Here is a 20,812-nt window from a genome sequence, read left to right on the forward strand (position 1 = left end):
TCTGAACCCCGCCATCTGCAATCGCTTGCAATGCTGTATCTCCTTTTTCGCGCGCGTTGATTGTATACCTGGTGTCATTGGACACGCGTGGAGATGTCTGGTATAATCGGCGCTGTAAGTTCCTCCCATTTCTAGGCGCGTCAACAAGCTCTGGGAAACTTCCCAGGTTAATGGTACCAAGCTAATGCACCCACTACCACGATAGCTCGTCGCTCTGCCCCAGAGCATCCAGTCCGCCAAAGAACTCTACGACTTGCGCCTCAAGTACAAAGATGCCTCGGTTCTCATCACTGCGATATACTCCGAGTCCATGATCATTGCGGCGTCTTTGTCCCAAGTCCAAAACCTTTTACAAAATGATGCGCTACGGGAGAAGCCCCAGCTGCTCGAGACCTTCGATCGCGCGCTTACGGGCTGTCGAGTCGTGTACGGGTGTCTAGAAGAGGAGGTACGAGACTTGAGAGTGAAGGCGGAGAACGACAACCTAAGGTTCAAAGACAAAGCGAAGTTTGTGTTCAAAGAAGACACTTTTAGAGAGCTGCTCACCCAGATCCGCGGCCAGCAATCAGCGCTCAGCTTACTGATACAAGGACTGCAAATGGAGTCTATTGCGGATATCAAGAAGCTGGTCGAGGACAACAGTGTGACACTCGATCAGGTCGTAAAGCGATCGAGGACGCTGCGGCAGTCGCACCCAAGGCTAAAGTTACCGGAGTCGCTGTTCGATCGGAAAGGCCTTAACGAGAACGAAGCCGATGTGGACTCTATCGCGAAAGCTACGGAGTTTACGTTCGATGATGAGGTCGTCAACTCGAAAGCGTATCGTAGGGCTATGGCTATGGCCATGTCCACTTCACGTCAAGGATCCAACGCGTCCAAGGAGTCAACTACTGCGGTACCGGAAGGCAGTTCAACCGCTCTCGAAACAATATCTCCGAGTGACGACCAGAGTGAAAGAGAAGAGCCGACGACTCATCCTCTATCATCATTGGGAAAAGACAATACTCCGACCGATGTACCAAAGTCGGAAGCAGAAGGCGAACCATCACCCCAATCCACAACGACAGATGAACATGCAGATTTGTTTGATACCCTCGAACGCGACATACTGTCTTTCATGCCACAAACCTCTTCCACGGCACTTTGCTTGACTCCCAACCATACGGGGTCTACGAACCCCTCTGCGCTACCGAATGATCCTTATGGCGCGTTAACACCAGCGCCACTGCGATCATTCAGTGGCGACAGTGGCACGGGAGTTATAGAAGCCGCACCTCCATTGCCCCCTCGTCGTCCGAGTGAGCAATCAGTCGTAACACCTCAGATGCGCTTAGTGCCTTCTAACGATAGCATGTTTTCTTCCAATGCACCATCAATTCTATCAAAAGCGTCGGAGGCATCGTCTTACACCGTATATGATACTCCGCTGTTGAGCCCCGATTCGACCGGCCAACTATCGCGGAAGCCGCTGCCCTTTATGCACAAGTCATCTTACAACGCGCCAGGTAACACTTCGCGTGGTCCAGACGAAGTCGTAGCAGCGAGGGCACCCTTACCCTTGCAAAACGTTGAAATGCACAATATTTGGATGTCTTTGGTCGAAGCTGAGAGGAAGTTCATCGACCGCATAATGAGACTGAAACGGATGTTTTACGATAACATAGTAAGACAATGGCCTGTCCTTGAGAAACACATGGATGCCATCCTTATCGGCGAGCAACTCGCAACACTCCATCAGCAGTATCTGCTCCTGGCGATGGATCATGGTCTCGCTGGCAGTACTAACGCCCTCTGCAATCCATACATTATCGAAGTCTGGGTAGACAAGAGTCAGCAACTGTATCGAGAATACTGTCGCAAGATGCCGCATGCCGCCTCCTCACTACGATCGACACAGAACATGGACCCAAAGTTTACCCCTTTTGTCAATACACTTGGTCTGAGTATCGCTTATTTTGGCAAGAGCTGGCAAGACTATTTGGAGCTTCCTCAGGTACAGATGCAGACTTATATCGACAGCCTACAGAGGCTTGTCAGCATTGCGGACTCCCTCAATGATCCAACGGCAAATCGGGAGGCTTTGCATTTACGACGCGCTCTACAGGCCGTCACTTGGCTGAAAACATCGATCTCAACTTTACTAGATGAAGCGCAGGCTCGTGAAGATGTACAGAATCTTCAGAGGCGTATCCGAACAGATGCACTAACGTTTGCGCAACTACGTCTGCATGAGCCAGCCCGTCGCATCTTTCACCAAGGTGGTATGGCGATGAAGTTCAAGAGCCAGGGATCTTGGATTCCAGTACACGCCATGTTACTCGATAACTACTTCATATGGGGTAAAGCTAAAAAGAGCAAAGGAGATGAAGTTCTGATAACGGACCCACCTATCGCGGTCGCCGATATGGAGCTGTCTCTTCCGACAGACGTATACCAGTTCCAGAAGGCTACCATGCTGGACCAGATAGCAAGGGGCTCAGTCGTGTAAGTCTGGTCTCTACCTATAGCGTGTTGCTCAGCTGACGGACCAATAGATATATCATCATAATCAACAACAAAGCCCAACCAGGCAAGCCCAGTTTGCTAGGCCTGTACGGCTTCCCAGAGAGGAGAGACTGGCTCGATCACTTCACTGCGGCTGGGACCAAGTTTCAGAGGTGAATTACGTCGTTGCTCTGGGCTTTCAGACACTTGGTCATTGCTCAGGGCTGTCCGCGGTCACACGTGGGTGTATACGCCTCATGACCTATCCGCCGTCGGCGAGAGACACTGTCGTTGGTGTATGCACAGAGCGGTATAGGATCATAAGTCCGACCTACGCCTGTCTGTTGATCAGCAGGCTCCCCCAAGTGTTCAGTTGTCGTGCCGACCCCGCTCATCAGGGCAATATCTCGCGGACTCTCGATGTGAGTCACTATCGCTGGTGTATGCACGAAGTGGTATATTCGAACAAGACCGACGCAGGGTTTATCTGGTGATCAGGAGACTAGCCAGGAGGATACTTCACTCAGTTTGGAGATCTATCAGGAATTCACACAAGAAAGCGGATCAGCCAGGAGCGCGATTCAGTCAAGATGAAGATTCGCCAAACACGCAGGCAGGAGGTCAGTCCAGTCAGTGTGTAGTTCTGCCAGACACACACCTACGAGAGTGGTTCGAAAAGGATGAAGATATACCAGCCACTCAACCAGGACAGCGGTTCAGTCCAAATGAGAATCCGTGGGACACAGAGCTGGTAGGGTGGGATGGTCGAAGTGCCTACTCTAGTTTTCATGAGTGGAAACGATAGGGTGATGGATTGACGCACCTTATACAAGGGAAAAACTGAACACCCTAGAGCCTACGTTAACTTTGGGCCCCCTACTTTGCATGTTTTCATGTTGATGTAGGCTCCAGGGTGTTCAGTTTTTCCGTTGTATGAGGTGGACGGCAGGAGGACATGGGTACATAAGTTCACGGCAAGAGGGTAGCGATAACATGTAGGATATGGATGTCATACTAGCATCGTAAGTCCGAGCGGCGACTCTGCATAACCTGGTTGGGCTCACAATATTACGAAGAAATGACGGTAGATATCCAGGATGTAATTCAATACGATAAAACTCAAGCCTTCCTGCCCTGCTGTTGTGATTGTATCGCGTACTTATGATATGCCAGACCAGGCGGTGTTCGACAGCGCAGGCATATAGACCTTGACTAGTCTGACCAGCGATGGTCCTTGTGGACTTTTGAGTTGTTTGGTATCGCCCGTATCATTGCGACTGAGGATGGTGTCGACGTGTGGTAGCGATCGCGCGGCGGGTGGGTAGGGCGAGTAAGGCGAGTAGCAGCGTTGCGAACGATAGTCTACACGCATCAGTCAGTAGCACGCCTTGACATCATCCAACTTGTCGCACACCAATCCCATCCCCACGACATCACGCCAATGCACCCAATGACTTTGAACATGTATCATTGATCTTGTCAGGAATCTTGATTGAAAAGTGCCATTGTTATGGACTTTCAGGACATCAAAAGAACACCGTCGCACCAGCCCGAACAAGTTGCCGTTGTGTATGGGAAAGACTGTGCATGTGTGTCTCCCCAAAGATAACTGAATTGTTCTCGAATCTGCTTCCGTGCCCGGTATAATATTGCGCCTTAGTCATCCATCGCTACCATTGCCTTATTTTTCGACCGCTCGTTCCCGTTTCTCGCCAAAAAATGGTTGTCGGAAAAGCTTATATCGAAGAAGGGTACAGCATGACGCGGACGGAGGCACCGAAGGACTTGGGAGGCAGGTTGTTCTTGAACTTGGCGCGGACGACGCCGGAGTTGCCGTGGGGGCGGGTGACCTTGCCCTGTTGTTTGGGTTAGCTTTTTGTCTTCGGTGTATTTGGACGGTGGGATGGTATTTCGTACCCAGATGACACGGATCTTGGAGCCTTGGATCGCCCTTTGTGCGCGGTAGACGTAGGCTACCCTCTTGCCAGCGTCTGTCGGAGGTATGTTAGCGATCAAAATTCGACCGTCGGGGGCACACGGAGCGCGGAGACGTACACCACTGAGCTGCCTTGACATCGTCGACGCCCTCAAGCTTGAGCAGAGAGGTTCCGGGGTTGGTGTTCCTCTGCGGTCATCGTCAGAAGGGGAGCGTCAATACGCGAATTCGGTGCGCACAAACCTTGCCGCGCTGGTAGCTGATGTGCTTGCCCTTGACGTAAAGGCGGTGGGACTTGTTGTCGGCAGACATGGCGAATTTTTTGGGCGGCCTCGGGGGGGTGAAGGGGACGTCTGGGTCGGGATTGATGCTGTCGTTAGTACAGAGAAGTCGTCGTTGCCAAAGAGAAAGACGAATTGCTTCATGTCCAGTGGGGCGTTCTCGCTTACTAGCGCCACACCAGCCACAGCTTGTGTGGCGTAACGTTGCCGTTGCCTCGCCGCAGGCAGTCGCGAAGAACACCAACACTACAACCTTGGAATATGGATTTTAGGATTGATGAGTCTACTGGAAGTATCAATAGGTGTCATGATGCAAATTGAGGGTTTGGTAGCAAAGACACTGCGGTGCACGCGGGTCTGAGTATGGATGTGTCTGTACTTCCTCACTGGTATCACCATTCCTTGACAGTAGAAGCAGTCAGACAACTGGCAGTACCTTTGGAAGAGATGCGCTCGAATTCACGTCTTCAACATGGTCACAGTATGTAGCGTCAGTGGTGAAGGCACAATTCCTCCCCAGACGTTCCGCGGCAACGCTTATGCTCGTCCCAGCCCCCTCTTACTCGTTCGGGCTTTCTCTTGCAGTAGATGTGTAAGCATGGCGGTTCATTATCAGTCTAGCAATCCGCCTGGGCATGTTCCATCGTCTGACTGACCAGCCTTCGCGTGTCGCACGTCGCCCTGAGGACCAGGCGTCATCGGTCCGGCCAGGTGTGGTTCACTCATCATGTCACGGCCTGGGAGAACCCAAATAGCCAACGGCAAAATTCTCACGTCGCCATCATGTCTCCAGTGCTCACACGTCACGTACAATCCATTGTTGGGAAGCCAGCACGCCAACATGGCTGCAAGTCTTCAATTGCGACGGGCCCCACCAGGCTGCTAGCTTACCAGTGCTGGCCGCTCGGTATACTCAAAGAGGGGCCGGAGGATTTGACAGACCCAAGTACCAGCCCGCGACACTGAGACGGCCAATGCTTGTGTACACTCTAATAGAATTTACACATCGTCCGGACTCGGGCAACCTCGCAGCGGGGTAGCCGTACACGAACTGTGCGTGCCTCGCGCGCTGTGACGGTTGTGAGACGCGACCACAGTCTTGGGACACAATTATAGCATGAGAAACAAAGTTTAAGAGCCTCAAAGTCTATCCCTTCCCAGCCGAGTGTGGACGAAGCCGTTCCACGCGCGATGCATGGCGATGGTGGGGTTGTCCGCGAATCCCTAGGTACGGCTTTAGCAAGGTCTCCTCCGGCGGGCTTCAAGGGTTTTGACTGGTGCCGGAGAAGCTTTGCAAGACGTGCGGCCGCTTAGTGATGCTTGAGGAATGACCTAGTTGTTTATCGATGCCTTTTTAAAGACGTCAGACCGCGCCGTGTGTTTCTGTGAAGCATTCCTGTCTGAGACCCTATCACCGGCGTTCGAGCGGCAAATTAAAGCTAACCAACGTCACCACCACGCGAAACCGCTAGAGCAGCTCCGATAACCCCACTACATAGGACTTTTCCTCACACATCCACGTCCTATCCGTAGCTTCCGCCCTTACGTCGAGATCTCTTGTGCTACCTTATTGCCCTCACCCACTGCAGCCCTTAATTGAGCTGTAACCTTGCGCCCGCTCCTCCCCCAAAGCGTTTACATCACACATCAACACAATGGCGGACACAGTTATCCAGCCCAAGCATGAGGAGGTCAATGCCGGGTAGGTAGCCTCCACCGTCCCTGATTGATTTCGTACAGCCTCAGAAGAGCCGTTCGGATATGTCATCAATTTATCCGGCCGTTGTTTTCTGCTCAAGCGCCTCGCGCTCCTCGGCGGAGGGGTTGGTCGATGCGCGAACCCGATCAAGGCCTTTAGCATTTTGAGCACCACAGCTAACCAGATCTCGCGGTAGAAACATGGAACTCAAGGACAACACCATCATTGTTGTTTTGGGCGCCTCCGGTGACCTCGCGAAGAAAAAGACCGTACGTAAAGAAGCAAGCATGCGAGCAAACATAAGACTAACGTCATACCAGTTCCCAGCGCTCTTCGGCCTCGTAGGTTGCACGATACAGATCGGCATGCGTATTCTCTGACCACCAGCACAGCACCGAAACAACTTCCTCCCAAAGAACATTCACATCGTCGGATATGCACGCACGAAGATGGACCGCGAGGAGTACCTCAAGCGCGTCAAGTCGTACATCAAGACCCCCACAAAAGAATTGGAGAAGCAGTTGGACGAATTCTGCGAGTTCTGTTCGTACGTCTCTGGCCAGTACGACCAGGACGAATCCTTCATCGGACTTGAGAAGCACATGCAGGAGATCGAGAAGGGCCGCAAGGAGAACAACAGGATATTCTACATGGCCCTCCCTCCCAGCGTCTTCATCACAGTCTCCCAGCACCTGAAGCGCAACTGCTACCCCAAGAACGGCATTTCTCGCGTCATTGTAAGTCGCTCTTGTGTCACTTTCCGGACACATGCAGCTAACCGCTGTCGCACAGGTCGAGAAACCATTCGGCAAGGACCTCCCAAGTTCAAGAGAGCTGCAGAAGGCGCTGGCTCCCGACTGGACTGAAGACGAACTTTACCGAATTGACCACTACCTGGGTAAGGAGATGGTCAAGAACATCCTCATTCTCCGATTCGGTAACGAGTTCTTCGGCGCAACCTGGAACAGGAACCACATCGACAACGTTCAGATCACGTTCAAGGAGCCTTTCGGAACCGAAGGTCGTGGAGGTTACTTTGACGAGTTTGGCATCATCCGTGATGTTATGCAGAACCGTAAGCGAAGACTGATAGTTGGAATGAGGATTGACTAACGGTTGCAGATTTGCTCCAAGTTCTCACCCTCCTCGCTATGGAGCGCCCCATCTCCTTCTCCGCCGAAGACATCCGCGACGAAAAGGTCCGCGTCCTCCGTGGTATGGCCTCGATCGAGCCCAAGAACGTTATAATCGGACAGTACGGAAAGTCACTGGACGGTCAAAAGCCAGGCTACAAGGAGGACGACACAGTCCCCAAGGACTCGCGATGCCCCACTTTCGCGTCCATGGTCGCCTACATCAAGAACGAGCGATGGGACGGCGTGCCCTTCATCCTGAAGGCAGGAAAGGCCCTGAACGAGCAGAAGACGGAGGTCCGCATCCAGTTCAAGGACGTTACCTCTGGCATCTTCAAGGACATCCCGCGAAACGAGCTTGTCATCCGTGTGCAGCCTAACGAGAGTGTTTACATTAAGATGAACTCCAAGCTACCCGGTCTCAGCATGCAGACTGTCGTCACAGAACTCGACCTTACCTACAGACGGCGATTCTCTGACCTGAAGATCCCCGAGGCATACGAATCGCTCATTCTTGACGCGCTGAAGGGCGACCACTCCAACTTCGTTCGTGACGATGAGCTCGACGCTAGCTGGAGGATCTTCACACCTCTTCTCCACTACCTTGACGACAACAAGGAGATCATTCCTATGGAGTACCCATATGGTTCGTAGTAGGCCGTGGATGCAAGCGAATACTGGCTAACTATTATCAGGCTCTCGCGGCCCTGCCGTATTGGACGACTTCACTTCTTCTTATGGATACAAGTTCAGCGACGCAGCAGGTAGGACCGCACCTCTACAGGACATTGAACACAAAGGCTGACACAATTCTAGGATACCAGTGGCCCATGAACGAGCAGAAGTTGTAGATGGTGACTACACTTAGAAAGCGCCTCTGGTGAGGTCTGCTCGGGGTGACAACAGAATACATTTTTGGGAGGTTTGAGCAGCTTAGGTGCACTCAAGCCAATAGATAATGAATACAACGGCATTTCCATGTTGTACAGTACTCAGTCATGCATGCGTGATGTTAATCTTCCGCTACAGAGCGCTTTGCTCCGGGGCAGCATATTAGACTTCCGAAAGCGGAGGCTGGTAAGCTAGGTGTCCTTGGTGGGGTCCAAGGGCCAGAGCGGGATGGCATCATCGGCGTTATGAGAAATTTTTGAGAGGCGTCGCGTCAGACGACATCGATTGAGTCAATTGTAGGTGTCACTGTAGGCAAAATTAGACTCAACCAGTCATCAAGTACTCGCAAAAAGTGGGGAGCATCTCATGTGCGTGTATTGTTGCTGTCTATTGCAGCCGCCAGTCATACTTTGCCGCAACATCCTAAAACCTGCCCTGCGATTACCCTGTGATTCGTTGAGCCTTTCAAAATTTGGTAGCTGTAGTCAAGAGTCACTGCGTATTAATAGTCTAGATTTCTCCAACATCATCCGGATCATACAGCCACATTGAGTTGTCGCATCCCTCCTCCGAGCCACCTCCGCAACAACCTCCGCGCACCCACCATGACTCCCGCACAGGACATTGCCGGCAGCGGCATCAGCCAACTCGCACGCCAAGTGTCCAACAGCCTCAATCTCAGCACCAGCCCAAACCTCTCTTTCCACAGCCCGCCCTCCACATTCCGCCAACCACCCACTGGCAGCTTCAGCAATCAAGCCAACAACAGCGCGCACGCGCAACAACTCGCCAAACAACTGAAACCGTTCGACACCAAGGACATTAAGGTCCTACTCCTCGAGAATGTCAACGAAGCCGGTGTCGATATCCTCCGGGGCCAGGGCTACCAGGTCGAGGCGATCAAAGCCAGTCTTGCAGAAGACCAGCTGATTGAGAAGATTCGCGATGTGCACGTCATTGGCATTCGCTCAAAGACAAAGCTCACCAAGAAGGTGCTGGAGGAGGCAAAGAACCTAATCGTCATCGGCTGCTTCTGTATCGGAACAAACCAGGTCGACCTCCAGACTGCCGCCAGCCAGGGTATCGCCGTCTTCAACTCGCCCTTCAGCAACTCGCGCTCCGTCGCCGAGCTCGTCATCTCAGAGATCATCGCGCTCGCTCGCCAGCTCGCCGACCGCTCTATGGAACTACACAATGGCACATGGAACAAGGTCAGCAAGGGCTGCTGGGAGATCCGCGGCAAGACGCTGGGTATAGTCGGATACGGACACATTGGCAGCCAACTGAGTGTGCTGGCCGAGTCCATGGGCATGAGCGTCATCTACTACGATGTCTTGACCACCATGGGTCTGGGAACAGCGCGACAAGTCGCATCTTTGGACGACCTCCTCGCACAAGCCGACTTCGTCTCCCTCCACGTTCCGGCTACCTCAGAAACCAAGAACCTGATCGGCGCAGAGCAATTCGCAAAAATGAAGGACGGCAGCTATCTCATCAACAACGCGCGTGGCACCGTCGTCGACATCCCCGCCATGATCGAAGCCAGCCGCTCCGGAAAACTCGCCGGCGCCGCCATCGACGTCTTCCCCAACGAACCCGCCGGCAACGGCGACTACTTCAGCTCCGACCTAAACGCGTGGACAAAGGACCTCGTCGGCCTAAAGAACATCATCCTAACCCCGCACATCGGCGGCAGCACAGAAGAAGCGCAGTCCGCCATCGGTGTCGAAGTCAGCACAGCACTTGTCCGCTACGTTAACGAGGGCACCACTCTCGGTGCTGTCAACCTGCCTGAAGTCAATTTGCGCAGCTTGACGCTCGACCAGCCCGACTGCATGCGTGTTATTTACATTCATAAGAACGTTCCTGGTGTGCTGAGACAGGTCAACGGTATCTTGCTTCACCACAACATTGAAAAGCAGATGAGTGATTCAAGAGGCGATGTTGCGTATCTCATGGCGGATATCAGTGAGGTTAAGGAGGGTGAGATCAAGGACTTGTTCACGAGTTTGGAGGAACTTTCTTGTAAGTCTTTCCCTATCCTTACATTTCTGCTTGTGGGTGGAATAGACAGCTAACTAGACGCAGCGTGTATCCGTACCAGGGTCTTATACTAGGCGGACAGTCCCTTTCACGATCGCGTAGAAGAGCGGAAGGAAACACGGTCGCCTCATCTCGTTGAGCAACATAAAAACGATGCGAGGGATGATATGTTGGGTTCGTTACCGCATATAAGGGACCTTAAAAATATGGGTAGAAGGCTTTCGCACGGCGTCTGATTTGGTGTTGTGCATACATTGGTCAGAAAAGTAGAGTTCAACACTGGGTTATTATTACTACCGATATGAATGAGAAATGAGAAGTTATGAGAATAGAAGCACGCTATGGAAACATCTGCTAGGAATGTCCTGCCAGCCTCCTGAGTTATAGCGCACACGCAGTCCTTCGCTCGTTGTATGAAGCCATACCTAAAGCCGACCCGACCCTTTCCTCACCTATTGCGATGTTTGTGGGGGGACTTCTCGATACTCTCGTCGTTCCTAACGCCCATACTTGTCTCATTGATCTCTTTAGGTGGGCTTCCTACGACACTCCCTGCTAGGTGTTCTTCTCTACTCGGGTCGGACTAATCTATCTCAACTTCTTCGATGACAAGGTTGACGAGGTTGCGACTCAGTCGATGCCGGTACTTGTTGTGCCGTCTGAATAGCACGTTCGCTTGGGTTGTGGTTGTAAAGTCGACTTACGAAGCCTGTAGGAATTGATTGATGGGGAAGTTGGTGCGAAGGGTGGCGTTGATGAACTTTTCTGCTGTAGGCAAGATCGTTTTGGCTCCTCTTTATTGACTCATGGTATGTTGCCACGAGAAGGGTTTTTCCTTGATCGGAGAAGAGTGGAAGTGTGCTGCGTAGATAGGACGTGCTGCCATCGTGGTCGCGAACTCGGCGAATAGTACCGCTTTCATCCTACAGCGAGAATAGCATGCGACGTGATTCCAGTCGAGTGATCGTGGTGCCTGGTGGAATAAAACTTGGTAGCTTGAAGCCTGCGGGCTCTTGCTGACGGGGCCCAGAGACTACAATACGTTCTAGGCGAAGGTCGCTGTGATGGTGCGTGGATTGTATCATCCAAACCGGGTTCAGCCTAGGGTGATAGTCACCGGCTCTCTTTCACGTATCCAGCCTAACTCTTGTTCTCCATCACTCCACAATTCTCCCCAGTAGAAGTCTGGATTGTCGCGGGCTATCAGATTCTGTATGCCTCTGGTGGTAGAAGTCTACTTGCTGAGCCCTTCTCCTTTCTTGATAGACGTGTCATGGGACTCGGGTTTAGCCATTGCGATCCCTACGCGTTCGTAATGAGTGGTGTGATCCTGTAGCAGCGATATCGATAAACATCTAAGATCAGTGTCGTAAGTGACCGCACATATCACTTGAGCGCTGTTGTAGTCGTCTGGAAAGCTTGTATCCCACTGCACGTGCATGTAAAGCTTGATCTCTACGCCAATCCCTTCAAACCTGAAGTTAGGAAGTACCAGATATGCTCTCTGCGCCTCAGAGAAATAATCGCCCATTCGTTCTTGGGTTGAAGGTACTATTTTGACCGCAGGAAACCTGTAGATCTTGACGGTAATTCGGATGTACCGGGGATCCTCAAGGGAATTGATGTTCTCGAAACCATCAAGGTGATCAGAGGTTGTATGGGCACTTATCTGATATTAGTGAAGAATGTTTGCAAATTCGACACGGCCATCCCAGCCAAGTGTTGACCGGCTGGTGTATTCCGGTCGTCTAATGGCGGTCGAAAGGTGCTTCCAGTTTATACAATTTGTATGCTTCCAGGCCAGCGACAATCAGTGTGGTTTGTCCCACATAGTCTCAGTGGATTGTTTCTTGGATCGATGATAGTTCAAAGCGCCCCGTATCGCGTTCAAGGCATCATAGTCGTAGCTGAGTTTGCAAGCGGAGTATTGCTCGAGCGATCGCATGACCTCGCTAGGCCCGCTATGTCCGTCGCTTCTGGGCCCTAAGACTTGCGAATTCAACGTGCCTCCGACCCGATAGACTTCCGATTCAGAAGGGTAGCGTTGGAAACCTTCATGTCCTTGCATCAGGTTGCAAATGAACAACACTGCACTATCCGTGAAGTATAGTCGCCTGGGAGGAAGGTACCCTTCTTGGAATGTCCATCCCCGTGTAAACCATCGGGATCTGGCGATGGACTGGAAAACGTTTGTTAGAACATACGCCACGCACATATTGCCAACGACAGCGTCTCGATACCTCACTCTCCGTTTGCTACATACACCCGGCAAGCCGAATGAGAAGTCGTCGCCTGCGGCGGCAATCAATGTGAGCTCTGCTGAGGTGTATATAAGATCCATTTGCTGAATCTGAAGATGCCTGTCTGCTGCGTTGTCTTGCTGTATGCACTGGTCTATTGGTTAACAACATCGGTGTATTACTTCGGTACTCACAAAGGCGCTGCGCTGATACGTTAGCGCGATTTGCATCTATAATTAGTGCAGAATAACTTACTCAATCCAAAGATACTGATACCCAAGAAGCAGTATAGCTTTAATGCTATCCTCGATAGTACGAGGCAGCTTAGCAGGTAAAAGTTTGGATTTCATGTCTCTGTTGAAGACCAATCCACCCCATACGTAGCACAAGGCCACATATCGGCATCTTACTGGCGCCGAAATGATGGCTCTTTCCGCGCAGTCAATGACTCTTAGGTTGCGAGGTTCTTCATATGTGCTGAGCCTGCACCGAATGTGCGACTTGCTGCACTCATCAAGCCAGCCCTTGATCTGATCAAAATCAATGCGTCCATCCTCCGTTTCTACACTCTCCCAATCATCAGCGATGGAAGGCTCGGGATGTCATACTTTTATCATTCCGGTTATACGATAATCTCCCTCCCTGCTGCCATCAGAGTCATGGAACACTGCCATGCCTGAGTGACCTAACCAGCGTTCCTAACGCAACCAAGGCCTGATCATGCTCGGCCTCACCTCTTGATATTTATGCAGTGCCATTCCAAGTATCTCGCATACCTCACAAAGCAAGTTTAATAGCTCTTCCACGGTTTCTTCAATTGTGAAGACTTTCTGACCATCTTTTTGGCACGGAACTCTTGGCCATATGGATGAGCATCGATAGCATAACTTGCTCTTCTTCAGGTAGAATTGCTCCGGTACATCGACGAATTTCGTCATGTCGCTCGCAGTCGACGGGTAGGTGGGATAAATGGTCAAGTGACAAAAGAAGCTCACCTTTTCATGGTTGTACACATCAGACAAAACGTAGCCTGAGGGAATACAGCATGTCCCCACGCTGGCAAGGTCGCAGCTAGTCTGCAGTGAGTAATTCCGAAGTGCTGGTTCGACTGAGAGAAATTGTCTTTGATTCTAGGTAGCCGCGACTGTCAGCCCAAGCGGCGTGGGCGATAAGCGCTATCGCACGTGATCGTTGATGTGACGTGTTCGTCTTGGTATACAATATGACATATCGGGGCAAGTACGTTACGAACACTTCAAGTGTGTGTAAGTTGTGGTTAACAGGGTATCGATGGACATGTTTGGCAACGTTTGTCCAGTCGCTTGATAGGATTCTACCAGCGTGACGATCACACAATGACACTTTGGCTGGTAGCGAGTAGCGAGCTCGTGGAGAACGACGACAGCCAGGTGTGGAGATATCCATTAGTAGTCACTCACGCTATGGTGGATACTGAGCCATGGCCATGGCCATGCGGCTCCTTTACAATTAGTCAATTCGATGATTACTGAAGCCCTGATGTCCTGGTTTTTTGAAGTACAATGAAGTCGTGACGCCCACGTATCATGCTGAGGCGGCATGTTTCAGTTGGCCGGGTTCAGTAAGAACGGATGCGCGAGAACAGAGATCCGAGAGGCGAAACGTCCAGGGAGTTTACCTGCATAAACTCTGGGGAAGGACTGTCGCTTTAGATGACAGGTGGGGAATGGGACAGTGCGAGTAAGAATGCCGGCCTGCATCTGGGTGTGGTACGCAGCACGTTGGAAGGCCAGGCAGCGTCACAGGCTGCTCCAGGTGCGCCGAGTGAGGCTGCCGATCAGACGCCAGCCGATGAGGCTATCTAGGATGCAGAAGTGAGGAGGTGCATATGGTGAGACGCCTGTCTGCGCGGTTCCAGCAGGCAGAGCGGTGGTGGTTGGCTCGGCCCCCTGGAGATGGCCCGTGCGGGTTGGCGGGATGTTGGCGGTGAGAGGCGATTAGCGTGACCAGAGAAAGTCGACAACACGGCGGGCAGCAGTTCGCATATCTTCGCCCACACGATTGCCCTTCTCTCCTTCAGGGATGCATCGAGCCCTGTGACTGCAGCGACATCCCACGCTGACGACGTTCACGACCGCAAACACGCAGCCAGCGACCGCACCGACTTAGCGAGCTGAGCATATCCCACCACCAGGGAGCCGCCTCTGGACCCTGATTCCGCACCGCCATTTGGAGGGGGACAACCGATACACAACCACCCACCATGGCTCACATCTACGACATCGGCACCCGGGCATGGCAGCCCGATACCACCGAGGGCTGGGTCGCCTCCGAGGTGACCGACAAGCAGATCGCGGGAGACAAAGTGAAGCTGGTGTTCACGCTGGAGAATGGCGAGGTACGCACACCCACGGACATGATATTGATGCCGGACACGGGAACTGACGATGCTTCACTGCGCAGACCAAATCTGTCGAGACGACGATACTGGCCATCCAGACCGGCAATGACCCCAATCTCCCTCCGCTGATGAACCCGGCCATGCTCGAGGCCAGCGATGACCTTACGAACCTGTCACATTTGAACGAGCCGGCTGGTACAGTCGACCGACCCCACACAGAAGACATGGCATACTGACGGTCGTGCAGTGCTCCAGGCCATCAAGCTGCGTTACCTGCAGAAGGAGATCTACACATATTCGGGTATCGTCCTGATCGCGACAAATCCCTTTGCGCGAGTCGACTCCCTATACGTACCCGGCATGGTACAGGTCTATGCTGGCAAGCAGAGATCCTATGGCGCTCCGCACTTGTTTGCCATTGCTGAAGAAGCCTTCGCGTGAGTTCCCCGCGCCTCAGACCCAACACTGCTCCTGCGCATATTTCCAAACCACCCGTCATGGCAGTGACTAATCTTCTCCAGCGACATGTTGCGAGACCAGAAGAACCAGACCATTGTCGTCTCTGGAGAGTCCGGAGCTGGAAAGACGGTCAGCGCCAAATACATCATGCGATACTTTGCCACACGAGAGTCCCCGGACAACCCAGGCAAGCGGAGAGGCAAGTCCGACTCGATGAGTGAGACCGAAGAGCAGATTCTGGCTACCAATCCTATCATGGAAGCATTCGGTAACGCCAAAACCACACGTAACGACAACTCCTCGCGTTTCGGTAAATACATCGAGATCATGTTCAACAAGCAGACGGACATTATTGGTGCAAAGATCAGGACATACTTGCTGGAACGGTCGAGACTGGTGTTTCAGCCGCTTAAGGAGCGGAATTACCACGTCTTCTACCAGCTGGTAGCCGGTGCGTCGGATGAGGAACGCGAAGAGCTCTCCTTGAAGTCGGTCGAGGATTTCAGCTACCTCAACCAGGGCAGTGCGCCTGTAATTGAGGGTATGGACGACGTGGCTGAGTTCAAGGCTACAAGACAATCCTTGACCAAGATTGGTGTGCCGCCAGAAACCCAAGCCGGTATTTGGCGCCTGCTCGCGGCGCTGTTGCACATGGGAGACATCAAGATCACAGCAACTCGGACAGACTCAAATCTCGACCCAGCTGAGCCTTCTCTCGTCAAGGCTTGTTCGCTGCTAGGAATTGACGCCAACACTTTCGCCAAATGGATTGTCAAGAAGCAGCTCATTACCAGAGGAGAGAAGATTGTCTCCAACTTGACGCAGCAGCAGGCTATCGTGGTCCGAGACTCCGTTGCCAAGTTTATCTATTCGAGCTTGTTCGACTGGCTGGTCGAGCGCACAAACGAGAGTCTGGCCACCGAGGAGGTTATTGCGCAAGCCCACACCTTCATTGGTGTCCTTGATATCTACGGTTTCGAGCATTTCGCAAAGAACTCTTTCGAGCAGTTCTGTATCAACTACGCTAATGAGAAATTGCAACAAGAGTTCAACGCACACGTCTTCAAGCTCGAGCAGGAAGAGTACATGCGCGAACAAATCGACTGGACTTTTATCGACTTCGCGGACAATCAGCCTTGTATCGATCTTATTGAAGGCAAGCTAGGCATCTTGTCTCTACTAGACGAAGAGTCGCGCTTGCCCATGGGTTCGGATGAGCAATTTGTTACGAAGCTACACCACAACTACTCTGGAGACAAGCACAAATTCTACAAGAAGCCCCGGTTCGGCAAGTCATCCTTCACCGTCTGCCACTACGCCATCGATGTCACGTACGAATCTGATGGCTTCATCGAGAAGAACAGAGATACTGTGCCCGATGAGCACATGGAGGTCCTCAAGGCTGCAAGCAACAAGTTCTTGACCCAAGTCTTGGATGTCGCTGCGTCGATCCGAGAGAAGGAGAATGCTACCAGCGCTTCTTCCAAGCCAGGCACAGCCATGTCGGCCGGCCGAAGGATGGCTACCAACCGCAAGCCAACGCTCGGTGGTATCTTCAAGTCGTCTCTTATCGAACTCATGCAGACCATCAACTCAACCGACGTCCACTACATCCGATGCATTAAGCCCAACGAGGCCAAGGCTGCTTGGCAATTCGATGGACCCATGGTTCTCAGTCAATTGCGCGCCTGCGGTGTTCTAGAAACTGTCAGGATCAGTTGCGCTGGTTACCCCACACGATGGACTTATGAGGAATTCGCCCTACGTTACTACATGTTGGTCAGATCCGCTGACTGGACGCCCGAGATCCGGAACATGGCCACCGCAATTTTGAAGAAAGCGCTAGGTGCCGGCAAGAACGATGGCACCGACAAGTACCAGATGGGTTTGACGAAGATCTTCTTCCGCGCTGGTATGCTTGCGTTCCTCGAAAACCTGCGTACAGCCAGGCTCAACGATGCCGCCGTCATGATTCAGAAGAACCTCCGAGCCAAATACTACCGCCGCATCTATCTCGAGATGCGTGAGGCTGTCATTCACGTGCAATCATTGGCTAGGGGCTACATGACCAGGGAACGAGCTGAGGAGGCGAGGCAGGTCAGAGCTGCAACCACCATCCAGAGAGTTTGGCGTGGCAGCAAGGACCGCAAGCGCTTCCTTGTTGTCCGGAACTCGCTTATCAAGTTTGAGGCTGCCGCAAAGGGATTCCTGCTCCGTAAGAACATCTTGGACAAGAGGCTTGGAGATGCTGCTCGCATGATCCAACGCAACTGGCGCAAGCAAAGATATATCCGCGCCTACAAGAAGGAGATCAACGACATCATCACTGTTCAGAAGCTCTGGAGGGGAAGGAAGGCCCGCAGGGAATACAAGGTCCTTCGCGCCGAATCTCGCGATCTCAAGAACATCTCTTACAAGCTCGAGAACAAGGTCGTGGAGCTTACCCAGAATCTGGGTACGATGAGGGAACAGAACAAGTCGCTCAAGTCTCAAGTGGAGAACTACGAGAGCCAGATCAAATCGTACAAGGAACGCAGCCGTACACTCGAAAATCGCCAGAAGGAGCTACAAGCCGAAGCCAACCAGGCTGGTATCACCGCTGCCAAGCTCAGCCAGATGGAAGACGAATACAAGAAACTGCAGACAAGCTACGAAGAGAGCACCGCAAAGATGCGCCATCTGCAAGAAGAGGAGAAGGAACTCCGTGCGTCGCTTAAGAGGACCACAGACGACCTGGAGCAATCCAAGAGGAGGAGCAATGTCACTGAGACCGAGAAGATGTCGCTCCGCCAGCAGCTCGCCGAGCTGCAAGAGCAGGTTGAGTTGATGAAGCGATCTGGCCCAATGCCCGGTGATCTGACAAACGGTCACTCCACCGCCATAGCCCCCAGCAGCTTGATCAAGCTTGTTTCGTCGAAGAAGCCAAAGAGACGCAGTGCCGGACCAGACACCCGCGACATCAACCGCTTCAGCGAACAATACAACCCACGACCAGTCTCCATGGCTCCTGGTTCCACCATTCACAGGCAAAATCTCTCTGGCTCAACGTTTGCTCAGCTTGATAACGTCGAGCTTGAGCTTGAGAACATCCTTGCTGAAGAGGACATGTTGAACGATGAGGTCACTCTTGGCCTGATCAAGAACTTGAAGATCCCATCGCCCACCACAACACCCCCACCTACTGATAAGGAGGTTCTCTTCCCAGCTTACCTCATCAACCTTGTCACCTCAGAGATGTGGAACAACGGTTTCGTCAAGGAGTCAGAGCGCTTCCTTGCAAACGTCATGCAGTCGATCCAACAAGAGGTTATGCAGCACGATGCGGAAGATGCGATCAACCCAGGTGCCTTCTGGTTGTCCAACGTCCACGAGATGCTATCGTTCGTCTTCCTCGCTGAAGACTGGTACGAGCAACAGAAGACCGACAACTACGAGTACGACAGACTGCTGGAGATTGTCAAGCATGATCTTGAGAGTCTCGAGTTCAACATCTATCACACCTGGATGAAGGTACTCAAGAAGAAGCTGCACAAGATGATCATCCCTGCTATCATCGAATCGCAATCACTGCCCGGCTTCGTCACCAACGAGAGCAACCGTTTCCTCGGAAAGCTGCTCCAGGGCAGCAACACCCCTGCCTACAGCATGGACAACTTACTCACACTGCTCAACAGCGTCTATAAGGCCATGAAGGCTTATTACCTGGAAGACTCCATCATCACACAGTGTGTTACTGAGTTGCTAAGGTTAGTGGGTGTCACTGCCTTCAACGATTTGCTTATGCGCCGCAACTTCCTTTCATGGAAGCGAGGTCTGCAGATCAACTACAACATCACTCGTATTGAAGAGTGGTGCAAGTCGCATGACATGCCAGAGGGCACACTGCAACTTGAGCATCTGATGCAAGCAACCAAGTTGCTCCAGCTGAAGAAGGCTACTTTGAATGACATTGAGATTATTCAGGACATCTGCTGGATGCTGAGCCCGAACCAGATCCAGAAGCTGCTGAACCAGTACCTGGTAGCCGACTATGAGCAGCCCATCAACGGCGAGATCATGAAGGCCGTCGCGTCGCGCGTGACCGAGAAGAGCGACGTCCTTCTGCTCACCGCAGTCGACATGGAGGACAGTGGCCCGTACGAAATTGCGGAGCCACGAGTTATAACAGCACTCGAGACATACACGCCTTCCTGTAAGTATTTCCTTTCAACTATCTACCGCACCATCGGAACACGTCTAATACGATCGACAGGGCTGCAAACCCCCCGCCTCAAGCGCCTTGCAGAGATCGTCTCGCAACAAGCTATTGCGCAGCAAGAGAAGCTCGAGTTCGACGACGACATGCCCAACGGCCAGAGCAACGGCGACGCTATGCAGGCTCTCACCGGCGGCATGGGCATGAACGGCAACGGCATGAACGGCCATGGTACGATTGAAGAAGGAATTGAAGCATGAACTTTAGCATCTTTGTCAGCACAGCGAGCGAAAATTTGGTATTAGACATGAAACGACACGCACGAGAAAGACGAATGGGGAGAGTAAGCGCCGCAGATGATGATGGGAACCCAATGTTTGTAAGGCTGTTGGGAGCAGTTGTCGTTCTTTCTGTCTTCTATTCTAGTTGCTGGAACTTCTGGGAGGGATGGAAAGAGGGGTTGCTCCAGATTACTACTTACTTCGAGGGGTGGATCAGTGTGGCGTATGACGCATGATGATGTTGGGTATTTAATGCTGGGGCTTTTTTGCGTGAATGATATATCTTTTTTAACTTTATTTGATGCGTGTCTTATGTATGGCTGTGTGGTTGTGTGTGTGGTGTTGATATGCCGAGATGATTGAGAGGACCGATTCCAATACTTTCAGGCACAATGAATGAATTGCTGACGGATACTTCTACCGTTCGTAGCCAAAACCACCATGTTGTCGTTCGTGTAGTGTCTTACGATACGAGAGAACCGCAAGATACGGAGAAATGTGAGTACGTTTGAAGGATACGTAGACAGCTCTGGACACGTTCGATAGGCAAAATCTCGGTGAAGACCTCCGCGCTGTTGTATTGCATCTTTTCTGGGACGTAAGAGGTATTCGAGGATCATCGAGCAGTGCAACATTTGTTCAAACCTACTCCTCATCGCGAATTCAGGTTTTCCTAGGTAGTTTGCTAGAAAGCTACCGTATCCACCAAACGATTCGTCTACGTACGTAGTGACTATTGCCAATGACATACAGATGGCTACATGACCTTTGGAAGCAAGCACGCTTCCAA

At 52.1% G+C, this 20,812-nt stretch overlaps 6 protein-coding genes across 6 annotated transcripts; 4 read left to right on the forward strand and 2 right to left on the reverse strand.

The window, feature by feature from the left end:
• Positions 1-17: 17 nt before the first annotated feature.
• Positions 18-2,682, forward strand: BKA58DRAFT_203587 (uncharacterized protein). The gene is made up of 3 exons (XM_046165888.1): positions 18-114; positions 206-2,484; positions 2,535-2,682. The coding sequence occupies exons 1-3, from the start codon at positions 94-96 to the stop codon at positions 2,659-2,661; spliced, it is 2,427 nt and encodes an 808-aa protein (XP_046023040.1). The 5' UTR covers positions 18-93; the 3' UTR covers positions 2,662-2,682.
• A 1,356-nt stretch (positions 2,683-4,038) lies between these two features.
• Positions 4,039-4,855, reverse strand: BKA58DRAFT_203527 (ribosomal protein L35A). Its single transcript, XM_046165887.1, has 4 exons — positions 4,664-4,855; positions 4,540-4,609; positions 4,402-4,475; positions 4,039-4,340 (listed from the first exon to the last, which is right to left on the reverse strand). The coding sequence occupies exons 1-4, from the start codon at positions 4,730-4,732 to the stop codon at positions 4,221-4,223; spliced, it is 333 nt and encodes a 110-aa protein (XP_046023041.1). The 5' UTR covers positions 4,733-4,855; the 3' UTR covers positions 4,039-4,220.
• Positions 4,856-6,414: 1,559 nt separating this feature from the next.
• On the forward strand, positions 6,415-8,707 carry BKA58DRAFT_203607 (glucose-6-phosphate dehydrogenase). The gene is made up of 7 exons (XM_046165889.1): positions 6,415-6,669; positions 6,721-6,741; positions 6,793-7,137; positions 7,193-7,475; positions 7,523-8,179; positions 8,229-8,297; positions 8,350-8,707. Exons 1-7 carry the CDS (start codon positions 6,601-6,603, stop codon positions 8,382-8,384), a joined length of 1,479 nt encoding a protein of 492 aa, XP_046023042.1. The 5' UTR covers positions 6,415-6,600; the 3' UTR covers positions 8,385-8,707.
• On the forward strand, positions 8,685-10,711 carry BKA58DRAFT_203649 (D-3-phosphoglycerate dehydrogenase-like protein). The gene is made up of 2 exons (XM_046165890.1): positions 8,685-10,449; positions 10,513-10,711. Exons 1-2 carry the CDS (start codon positions 9,030-9,032, stop codon positions 10,539-10,541), a joined length of 1,449 nt encoding a protein of 482 aa, XP_046023043.1. The 5' UTR covers positions 8,685-9,029; the 3' UTR covers positions 10,542-10,711.
• Positions 10,712-12,277: 1,566 nt separating this feature from the next.
• On the reverse strand, positions 12,278-13,057 carry BKA58DRAFT_320002 (heterokaryon incompatibility protein-domain-containing protein; the record flags this gene model as incomplete). The annotated part of the gene is made up of 3 exons (XM_046167744.1): positions 12,278-12,856; positions 12,902-12,908; positions 12,963-13,057. 3 exons carry the CDS (start codon positions 13,055-13,057, stop codon positions 12,278-12,280), a joined length of 681 nt encoding a protein of 226 aa, XP_046023044.1.
• Positions 13,058-14,709: 1,652 nt separating this feature from the next.
• On the forward strand, positions 14,710-20,319 carry BKA58DRAFT_341575 (myosin-2). Its single transcript, XM_046168354.1, has 5 exons — positions 14,710-15,084; positions 15,150-15,282; positions 15,335-15,524; positions 15,609-19,738; positions 19,799-20,319. The coding sequence occupies exons 1-5, from the start codon at positions 14,950-14,952 to the stop codon at positions 19,999-20,001; spliced, it is 4,791 nt and encodes a 1,596-aa protein (XP_046023045.1). The 5' UTR covers positions 14,710-14,949; the 3' UTR covers positions 20,002-20,319.
• The last annotated feature ends 493 nt before the right edge of the window (positions 20,320-20,812 follow it).

The sequence above is a fragment of the Alternaria rosae genome (assembly GCF_020736505.1).
Source record: "Alternaria rosae strain MPI-PUGE-AT-0040 chromosome Unknown BKA58scaffold_7, whole genome shotgun sequence".
NCBI lineage: Eukaryota > Fungi > Ascomycota > Dothideomycetes > Pleosporales > Pleosporaceae > Alternaria > Alternaria rosae.